Raw genomic sequence first — 10,785 nt, forward strand, 5'->3', positions numbered from 1 at the left:
TGCTGCTTGCTGAGGATTTACCTCCATTTGTGAGGCTGAGCACGGCTGCAGGCTCCTGATAAATTTAATTATAAAGTAGCTGTAAGTGCGTTTGGCATCACAGTGATTTCATCATTTCAAGAGGTATGAATTTACTGATTGCGTATAATGCCTAATGAGCGAAAATGTCATTTTCATTTTTGCATCTAAACTACAGTGTTAATAGATGTAAAACAGGATTGTTATTGACACGAGAAGTGGCATTTATCTAAATGAAATTAGGCATTTCAATTGACTTAGTGCTAATTATGCTGTTGTATTTTATTTTGATTTGAAAGAAGATCGCATTAGATCGCTTTAATCAAATGTATACAAAAAATGATATTATGGATTTTCAAAAACACTTTAGCGCCACCTGTCGGCCGCCGTGGAAAAGTGACCACAACATAAAAAATGCTACCACTCACGTAAAATAATTTATAAGACAGAAACTTGAGACATTCAGCCAGTGTACAACGTAATCACTTAATACTAAACATTTAGATTCCTATTTTTTTTTAAAAAAACATTCCCATTTTCTGTTGCAAAAGATGCTTCACATACATTTGAAAAACAGATGTTGGAGACAATTTTTAAAACAGCTTAAATCACAAACTCAAGCGCACATATGTATATTTCATGTAACCAATAAAAAAATAAACATTTCAATCAAGTTAAATTGCAGGTCATGCTCGTCTAAAATGCAGTCTTCCAGGCTTGTGGACCGCAGGTAGCTACACCCGGCTCACCGAGGGGGATCATTACGGTTGTCAGTGAGTATTAAAAATTGCTTTACAGATTCATGGTTAAAGAAAAGGAATGATTGTACATAAGGCATATATTAAAAAGAATTTCCCTTTAATAACAACACAACAAGGCAGAGCTTGGCACAATCCTTATTAATAGTCTTCAAAGCTTGTTTTTCCTTATTACCACTGTTCTACATTATCCATGTAATCATCCATGGTTGTGTTCTCATCCTGATCCCACAGGTCTGGCAACAGTATTTCTGACTCGCCGTCATCGCCATCTTTCCTCCACTGCTGCTCCTCAGCCACACCCCAGTGTCTGTCGGGGTGACGGGTTATTTCTGTAGGCTTCTGCTGCCCCCACTGCTTCGCTGTGAACCTTCCACGGAGACGCCTCCTCTCCTGCTGGCGCCTCTCCCTGGCCTGTCTGCGCTCCTTCTGCCTGGCCGCCTGGAAACGCTGCAGGAAAAGGTCGCGGGCGTACTCGTACAGCTCTAGGTCCCACTGGTTCAGCTGGAGGATCCTCTGTTGCGTCTTGGGAGGCACCTCGACGCCGGAGGCGCGCGTGCCGTTGGCCTGTGTGAAAGGAGTGATGAACTCTAGGTTGAAAGTACGCTCAAACAGATACTGGGTCTTCCGCTGGTATTCAGTCAGCCCAAAGAAAGCCATGCTACGTAGGTTCCTCTTGGCACTCTCCAGGAGCACGGCCCAGCGGGCCTCCTCGCCCATGGCGGAGACGTTGTAGCAGCCCACCAGGCTGAGATCAGCCAGCATGCGGGTCTGGCGGTTGTTTGCCAGGTTGTAAGGGCAGTCCATGAACTCCTGCAGGGAACAACCAGACCAGTCGTCTCCCGAGTAGCAGCTGGGCAGCTCGGACAGCGTTGGCGAACGGCCGTCGCACACGTGTAAGGAGGCCTTCCAGGTTGCTCCACGTTGAACGTGGCGCCACTCACTCAGGTAGCGGGATACTGGGTCTCTTAAGATGGTTATATAATAGTAGTTCCTACTGGAAAGAGCAAAAAAAGACGTTACTTTGTATTAATATTCATCATCCCATCGCTGTTACTCTGCACAAGATATGAGCCACTGATTATTTTTCATTCTAAAGCACATATAGGGACTCTTAAATCCCTCACTAACCTGAACAGGTTCTCTGGAACCTCTACTGAGTCCATGCGTGATGGGACGCAGCTGGTGAGCTCTGTCCAGTCCGCATGGAGGCCGCAGCTCCAGCCGGTGGAGAACCGAGAGAAAAGCCAAGTTTCTTTTTTACCTGGCCTGTAACAGGTGCATTTCTTCTGTCCTGCGTGACAGTCGCACGGCCTCTCCAGCTTAATATTTCGAACTAAATGGCGACCAAACGTCGTTCCGCCAGTTTTCTGGATGTGCAGAAACACTATCACGTCGTCTCCTTTGATGTTAAAGTCCACGACGCGGTTTAAATCGGTTTCGCTGAAGTTGAAGCGAGGCACAAAGCGAACCAAAGCACCATCTTCTGCAATGTACGGATCCCTTAGGAGGCCGTCTTGGATTTCACTGCCAGCTGCACCACCGTCTTTAAACCAGGATCCCAACTGGTGGAGCATCTGGCACTCCGAGCTGCTGGGACAGACATACTGGATCATGATGACGCCAAAGAGCAACACCATGACCAGGACGATCAGCAGCCGGTGGTGGTGGTGGTGGCTCCCGCTGCCGGACCTCTCATCCATCTTCCCAGGATGGAGTGTAAAACATCACTCGGACAGTCCGAACCCCAGCCTCGGCGGGGGGCCGTGGCTCCTAAATGAAAGGGAAACAATAACAATGCTAGCCAGCCAGGCAGAGCTAACGAGTTTCGACAAGATTGTAGAGAAAAAGTGACGGTACTATTGACGCGGTTGTCGCGGTGTTGTGTTTAAATTTAGTTAAATCTGAGGAAAATACGAGTAGTTATGTCGGTGGTATCGGATAGATTATCCAGAATGGTAATCTTTAATGCTGCAGTAAATCCGTGCCGTCGATTTTTGACCTTTCTTCCCAGCAGCCTTTGCGACGAATAATTCAAGATGGGCGTGATACTGACGTCACGGTGGAACGCGTTGCAATTCAGAACTAAGAAAAAATAAAAATGCATTTTCAAATCACGTTTTCGCGTTTATTATTTGCTATTAGATATACTTTAATCATAAGAGTAGAATTATATTAGGATAACTCTTTTAACGTCTGGTACGGTAGCCGAAATAGCTCAGTTGGGAGAGCGTTAGACTGAAGATCTAAAGGTCCCTGGTTCGATCCCGGGTTTCGGCATTTTGTTGTAACATCACTGAAATGACTGGTTTCACACTGAGTGCTTTGCAATGATTCAATGTTGCAATTACTCCTTACTTCTTTACTTTTATTTTTAACTAGCTTTGTTTTTCAAAGCGAAAAGCTGTATAAGCCCAGCCAGTCATATGCGCCATTCAATCTTTCAACAGCCAATCATATGCGCCATTCAATCTTTCAACAGCCAATCATATACGCGATTCAATCTTTCGACGTCCCGCCTTAAATCAAACTGCGGTCTCAATCTTTGGAAAAGTCAATCGATCCTCGAGTTGATTTATTATTTAAAAGTCTGCCCGCTGCTTAACAAAAGCAGCGGCTGATCATCCGTTAGTTATAAAATCAAAATCAAATCAATCTTTATTTATATAGCATCTATTACAATCAAAATTGTTTCTAGGCGTTTTCCAGAATCCCAGGGCATGAGCAGGACCAGGCTCATGTAGGGGGACCCTCCTGCTGTTGGCCGGCTGGGTAGAGAGAGAGGAGAAGGAGGAGGACAGGTAGAGGAGAGACTCGGCAGAGATCGTGGAAATACATTAATTGTAACAAACTGCTGGTGTAGGAGTTGAGTGGGTCAGCAGGGTCGGAGGTCAGCGGGTCAAGATACAGCTATAAAGGCGGCCATACATGTTATGAAGACATGTGCAGCTCAGGAAGACAGGAGAAACTCCAGAGAGCCCAACTGTGAAGGCTGCTGTATCAGCTATCAGCGCCCTCTAGTGGACGTTAGGTTAAAAACAGCTCACCCAAGTTCCTCTGGAGTACCGGAGACACTGGTGTCACTTCACAGTTGTAAAGATTCAACAAGCATAAGAGCCCAATAAAAGACGTCACTTGAGACTGAAGTGTTAAAGTTACAATGCCAGTTTTATTTTTTGCCATTCTTTAAATTTAAAACAGCAAACACGGGAAAGCCTCTATGGTATAAATGGGCCATTCAGCCCAATAAACATTTCAGGCTTTAGCATCTACATCTTGAGGTTTCCAGGCTCATCTCCAGAATTTGCTGTGTGACCCCCAAGAACCGAGCAGATCTTGAATCGAATCATTTCTTTCTTTTTGAAGTCACGAAGGTCACTGAGAAGCTGCAACAGGATAAAAAAATCTTGTGAGTTTCATTTGCCATTTGAGAGTTCCCACTGGTCCAGTTTGGATGTGATTTAATGTTGACATGAATGTCTCAGGCTTCAACACTTTCTTCCATTAAGACTTCCCTTTTCTTTTCTTAGCTCAGTCAGGTTGAATCAGTCTAACACAACTGATTCCACCTCTCTGTGGAATTCAGACGTGTTTGTATTCACTGTTGTTTCTCAGGTGCTCTCGTACAATACAAACCAAAAGTGTAGAATTACAAAGCAAATCGTCTAGTACATCGTCTAATCCAATTCTGGATCAGCTTCCAACTGGTGATTTAGAGTTGATTATATTTGGTAGTGTGACAGTGTGTTATCATTTCCAGGTCCCTGTCGATTGAGCCAGTTAGTAAAACACACGAAGTAGTCAAACTTGGTTTACCTACCTGGACTCTGGTTGGTTGAAGTCACCGTAGATCCTCATGGAGCTGCTCCTCATGATGGACACAGAGGAACCTGCTGGTTTCTGCTCAGACTTGAAGAGAACATTTTCCAAATAAGGACCATGTGCAAAACAAATAAACAGAACTTTCCACCCTCTCTATTGAATAGATCAGTGTATATCATGGATGGATGGATGGATGGGTGGATGGATGGATGATGGATGATGGGGGGATGGATGGATGGGTGGATGAATGATGGGGGGATGGATGGATGGATGGATGGATGATGGGGGGATGGATGGATGGATGGATGGATGGATGGATGATGGATGGATGGATGATGGATGGATGGATAGATGGATGGGTAGATAGATAGATAGATAGATAGATGGATGGATGGTGGGTGGGTGGGTGGGTGGATGGGAGAGAAAACTGAGGTTGGTCGAAACAAGATTATGTAATGTGCAGTAAATTCCCAACATCAAACAGACCTGTTTCTTCAATATAACATACAGATCAGAGAGTAAAAACACACTTTAATCTGACTCTGGTTGGTCTCACCTCATGTTGGTGGTTCCAGTTGGGCTCCACAGGCATCACTGGAGTCAGTTGACCTTGGGGTCAAAAATGTTTTTTTAGAAATACCTGCACATCATTTCTTTGTTATTTACCACCAGGGATGGGCAAAGATACCAGAGTCAATATCACCATAAGGTCCCCCCCCCCCAAGTCTGCCTATTGTGTCCGTGATCAACTAAACGGATGTAGAGGAAGTGAGGATGTGGTGGAGATGTGTTTTGTTTTCTCGTAGCCCCATCTAACTAGAAACACCATTCAAAGTTAAAAATGTAGCCCAAAAGCTCTGGATTCAGGGGCGGACTTTTATTTACTGTGTGCACCATGTGACCGCTCATATGGGCGGGCCGACTGGGACCGTTCCAATATGAAAGTAGAAATAGGGGTAGCTGGTGTAGTGGTACAGGCCAGAATGGAGCAGGTCAACACACAGCTATAAAGGCGGCTATACATGTTACGAAGACATGTGCAGCTCAGGAAGACCAGAGAAACTCCAGAGAGCCCCGCTCTTTTGTAGCCTAAAAGGTCTGGATTCATCACCATCATCACAGTCCTGTGTCATCAAATGTCCCTGTAATTTCTGAGAGGTTTTTATACCAACTGATATTTCACTGTGACAGAATGGACAAGTTAAGTTTGGCAACATCTAACTACACACCTAATATGATGACAATTACGAAACATAGGTGCAAATACTCTGCAAGTTCAATATTATTATGAAAATGGAATATACATAAACAAAATGACTTGTTTTATCAATTAACTTGTGACAAGAAAACCGACCCCAAAGACACTTTATAGTGATATTGACTCACCAAATAGTCATGTTGTAATGGTATCAAAGATAGATACTAAATACACAGCCACAAAGTGAATCAAAATAAAACACATCTTTTATGTTTTCAAAATTATGAGTAAGAAATGACGGACATCCTTCCTTTGGGATGGAATCCAAACCATCAAAGCAACTAATTAATACAGATTTAACATAACCACGGTTCATAAGTGGTAAATTACACCGTCTAGTTTGATATTAATCATCTCAGAGACTCACAGTTGATAAATGGAGTAGCATCAAGTCCAATGTGGAACAGTGCGAGGTTTCGCCAAAAGCTGTATAAGCCAAGCTGTGCGAGGTTTTTCAAGCCTGTGCGAGGTTTTTTTAAGCCTGTGCGAGGTTTTTTTTAAGCCTGTGCGAGGTTTTTTTAAGCCTGTGCGAGGTTTTTCAAGCCTGTGCGAGGTTTTTTTAAGCCTGTGCGAGGTTTTTTTAAGCCTGTGCGAGCCCTCCCTCTTCAACTGTGCGAGCCCTCCCTCTTCAACTGTGCGAGCCCTCCCTCTTCAACTGTGCGAGCCCTCCCTCCTCAAGCCCGTGCGAGGGCTGAGCCATGCGCCAGTCATATGCGCTTTTCAATCTTTCAACAGCCAATCATATACGCGATTCAATCTTTCGACGTCCCGCCTTAACTTAAACTGCGGTCTCAATCTTTGGAAAAGCCAATCGATCCTAGAGTTGATTTATTATTTAAAAGTCTGCCCGCTGCTTATTCCGGACATCTCCGTGGAATTTGACAAGGTACGTGCGCAAATTGCGGTCTGTTATTCGTTACGTTACGTTTTTTTCATTTCACATAAAATATCACCGTAAATGCTTAATGCAATATGTCCAAGTCATGTCAGGCATTTGTACCGCTAATGTAACTTGATCATCGGGAGTTTTGCAGTAAAGTTTGTGCAGTTGCTGCCGGAGCTTTAGCTGGTTGTATTTTTTTTTCTGCCGATGAAATTGCTTGTTTTCTTTGGCAGAAGTACGCTGGACTGCGTCGTTTCTGATTACTTGTTATGTTATAACATTATGTTATGTTATGACAGACCAAAGAAATGGCATGACCTTTACACTCAGGTGAAACGACCAACCTAAAACGACTTACATTAATCATTTCAGATAGCAGACTACATTTTTCCCTCAGGTATAGACAGAAAGGATATAATCTATCTAGATTTATAACTATTAGCAGGATAAAAATCCCTCGGAAGAACTTAACACGGTGAACTGTTACATTCAGTAGGGTGTTTACACATTTATTAGTCAGCTATTATGTCATGTGAAACAAGAGTAAGATTTTTTTGTTGTTACAGATAGAAAAGTGCCCTCTGCAGCTGAGGGGTCAAAGGACCCTGGTGAGAGAGCCACAGGGGGGCAATTGCAGCTTTCACACTCACAAGGTGACTACAATTAAAAGGAAAGACTGCAAATATTGACACATTCAACTTTATTTTGGTTGTGTGTGATTTTCTGGGAGGACTGTACTGTTTGATTTCATATTAAAAACATTGGCTTAACTTCAACCTGGATCGGCTGGGCTCTGTCAGTGGGTCATGAAGATAAATGGTCTGTTCCTCACCTGAAGAATGGCATTACATGTATCAGGAGGTAATATTATTCTGGGTTTTGTAATCTTCAACTAACCAAAACACCCTAACGTAGTTTATTGCTTTAAAATACAGATCCCACAGGCACTAATGGCACTAATCAAGCACAGGTGTGAAGTTTCAATAAAATAACTGTTTGATGATAATTACCATCCATTAAAGACAATTGTTGATATGAATTAATGTTAATAGTAGTCGCAGTATTAATTTCACACTCTTTTGATCATTTAATTTACATGTGCTAGTACTGGGCAAATGATGATTTCTTGATGGTTTCTGTGACTCTTCAGCTTCCTGCTGCTGCTGCTGCCTCAACATGCATTGTTGGCCAGAGCACGTCTGCATCCACTGGTGATTCGCCAGTGTCACGTCCTGCACACTCGTTCTCTGTGGTAAATGAAGCCTCCAAATCATTTTCTTGCAATTATTTAATTCAGTCTAACATACGTATGCCTGACTGACTCATTGTATGTGCTGTATTTTTCAGATACCCTCTGTTGTTCCAGAAACAACCCATGCAGGTGACACATCAGTCACCCTTCCTCCTCCAGAGAAGTCCAGTCAGCTCTACTGATGTCTCCACTGCTCCAGTAAGGTCGAGGATAAATGTTTCAATGGTAAATTTAACATACTGATATTAATTTCTAGTCAAAGTTACTTACTCCAAATGTTCTTCAAGCATAAAAACATCTTATGACATAGTGATGCAACGTTTTGCCTCTAATTTCCAAGGCTTTTGATTTTGATATATGTTTTATGAGTTTGATATATGTTTTATGAGTTTGATATATGTTATTTTAAGTTTGAAAGATCAAGGCTTGGTGGAAAACGTGAGAGCTGCAAAGCCAAACCTGAACGTTTCCAGAAAACCTTCCCAGGTGAATATAAGAACATATTATGAAGTTTGGCATGTACATACAAATGTATGACAGTGGCAAATAAAACATGTACAATAACATGTCACATCTATATAACCCCATAGGTACCAGTGACTGCATCGGGACATGAGGGTCCTGGGGCAGCTTCAGCCATCGACCCATCTCCTGATCCTGTCCCATTGCCAAAGCAGCCTCATCAACCTTCCCCATCTCGTCCAACTGTTTCCGCATCCCCAGACACCTTCCTTGCTCCCCCATTACCACCATCTGTGCAGCCACCAGCACCTGCTCAGCCTGTGACGGATCATACTGTTGTGAGCAACCTGGTAAAAACAGTCAACATCAATAGATAAAAGTGATGATACTTTTGTTTTGCCTTAAACTATTGCATGGGATGAGTCTTAAAAGGCAGGTCTCCTTGTTTTTCTGAACTTTAACAGAACCCCTTTCAGCCAGAGCATTCTGCTGCTCTCCCACTGCTGTGGCCAAAGACAATGCCACAGCAGGACCACAAGTGGGTGTCATCAGCTTTGTTCAGGGTTGGTTCAGGTGGAAAGTTGGAGTTGCGTGACCAGCTTCAGCTGTGGTATTACCCTCCACAGCCATCTCTGGTGTACCACCAGGCTCCAACCCCTTTGCCGTACGGCTGCTCTGCTTAAAGCCAGCATGTAATGGGCATCCACAGGCCAGCGGTGGTCTTCACAGGAGAGTGCGCCAGGTCCTTGATATTGACCGCTATTACAACTTGGTCACAGAGACCCTGATATGCAGGCAATTCTCCAGCAGCTGGACCTGGAACACCGCTCAGAGTTTAGGGTCATCCTGACACGCAGGTACACGACACAAATACATACATATGCACTCACTACACATATTTACACATCAAAATGTAGTTTGGAGAAAGAGAGAATATTTTTTTTCCTTTTTAAAGATATGCCTGTGACATCAGAGTGATCCGTCTAGATGCCTCTAGACTGCTGCAACCACATTTTAGGAGCCCCCAGTATCAGCGGTGTTACCAAGCTATAAGTGGCTCCTTGTTGTGTACAGTCAAGATATCCTGAACAGGCTGGAGGATATTGAGGCTAAGATAACTTCAGTCTATGGATGCATTTTAAAAATGGACTCTACTAAGACGGTTAGAATTTGAATAGCTCTAATCTTCCAAATAATATACACTCAATCTTTACATAAATGTTCTGACGGTTTTTGAATTTTCAGATCACCAAGAAGCTCAGTGGACCTGCCAAGGGCACTGTCCGGTGGCTGACTTCTGTGGGGAACAAAATGGGTCAGGTACTCATTAGTGTCCTAACAGCCAGTGAGGGTCCAGCATTGGATCTTATGGCCGCAGGCCTGATGGACAGGTAATAATGACAATACTGATGAACTATGAGCTATTTAAAAGCACATGTTATAAACTGCTTACCAGAATTGCAAAAATGAAAGTGACATTATGGATGGATTCAGAATAAAAAAACGAAATGAACCAACATGACTTCCTCAGGTACCAGAGCGCAGGTGTGGATCCTCCTTTATGTGAACAATGGCAAAGAGGTGGGCGAGAACAAGATCAAGGCCAAATTTAGGCGGTGGTCAAATTTGATTGTCCGTCTAGACATTTGGCACATCAGCCGTACCCCACTTTCATGGCACGCATGTCAGCCTGCATATTTGAGTGGGATACAGATGTGGTGGAGCTCAGAAGGGCCAAGAGGTCACAACCATTGCAGGAGGGCTGGCCCACTCTCTCTGACCAGGAGTTGGACAAAGACATCGCTCAAGATGAGCTTGCACTGCACTGCAGGAGACGGACCCGTGGAGAGGAGACATCCGTCTTGATCAGCTCCTTGATCAGCTTCTTATGGAGCTCATGACTGGCAAGGGGAATGATGCACTGGGTGTTCCTCTTCTTGACACTCTCAGGATGAAGCACATCTGGCACATCCAAAGGCGGCATGTGAGGTGCATCCAGGACCCTCCTGGTGTTGCTTTATACAGGGAGACTGGGAGCACTAGAAAGGGAGGAGTGGTATTAAAAACATTCTGCTGTGCCAGGGGTTCCACGTTTCTGGAATCGTTTCACTGCCATTTGAATTGATTCATTCCAGGTTTGTGCTAAATGTTCATGATCACTCTATATAATGAGAGTTCAGGTCAGGGGATTTAATGGTGTTTTGCTTGTTGGCCTATGAGCCACAGTGATTTTGGGTTCTGACTATTACCTTATAAATAGTCCACGCACTCCAAGTGCTTTGTTCTCAGTTAAATTATATTATTATTTTTTTGGTGGCGGTAAGGCTTTTTT

At 43.7% G+C, this 10,785-nt stretch overlaps 1 protein-coding gene, 1 long non-coding RNA gene and 1 other non-coding gene across 6 annotated transcripts; 1 reads left to right on the forward strand and 2 right to left on the reverse strand.

Annotated features, from left to right (window-relative positions):
- Window positions 1-321: 321 nt before the first annotated feature.
- On the reverse strand, window positions 322-2,830 carry hs6st2 (heparan sulfate 6-O-sulfotransferase 2). 4 transcript variants are annotated; one of them, XM_011610492.2, is made up of 3 exons: window positions 2,644-2,829; window positions 1,908-2,549; window positions 322-1,773 (listed from the first exon to the last, which is right to left on the reverse strand). In XM_011610492.2, the coding sequence occupies exons 2-3, from the start codon at window positions 2,477-2,479 to the stop codon at window positions 948-950; spliced, it is 1,398 nt and encodes a 465-aa protein (XP_011608794.1). In that variant the 5' UTR covers window positions 2,480-2,549; window positions 2,644-2,829; the 3' UTR covers window positions 322-947. The 4 variants fall into 4 exon arrangements, with proteins under 4 accessions (XP_011608794.1, XP_011608793.1, XP_029703675.1 ...); XM_011610491.2 differs by having other exon boundaries at window positions 2,637-2,829; XM_029847815.1 differs by having other exon boundaries at window positions 2,779-2,795.
- Window positions 2,831-2,983: 153 nt separating this feature from the next.
- Window positions 2,984-3,056, forward strand: trnaf-gaa (transfer RNA phenylalanine (anticodon GAA)). Its single transcript has one exon. It is a non-coding gene; the product is annotated as a tRNA-Phe (tRNA).
- Window positions 3,057-3,925: 869 nt separating this feature from the next.
- Window positions 3,926-6,416, reverse strand: LOC105417324 (uncharacterized). The gene is made up of 4 exons (XR_965056.2): window positions 6,224-6,416; window positions 5,155-5,207; window positions 4,597-4,685; window positions 3,926-4,162 (listed from the first exon to the last, which is right to left on the reverse strand). It is a non-coding gene; the product is annotated as an uncharacterized lncRNA (long non-coding RNA).
- Between the last annotated feature and the right edge of the window lie 4,369 nt (window positions 6,417-10,785).

The sequence above is a fragment of the Takifugu rubripes genome, chromosome 14, assembly GCF_901000725.2.
Source record: "Takifugu rubripes chromosome 14, fTakRub1.2, whole genome shotgun sequence".
NCBI classification, from domain to species: Eukaryota; Metazoa; Chordata; class Actinopteri; order Tetraodontiformes; family Tetraodontidae; genus Takifugu; species Takifugu rubripes.

Bases quoted from the DNA above. Each gene is read 5' to 3' on its own strand.
- hs6st2 (XM_011610492.2), bottom strand. From the start codon at position 2,479: ATGGATGAGAGGTCCGGCAGCGGGAGCCACCACCACCACCACCGGCTG. The intron at 1,774-1,907 runs GTTAGTGAGGGA...TGCTCTTTCCAG, and splicing joins GTTCCAGAGAACCTGTTCAG to TAGGAACTACTATTATATAA.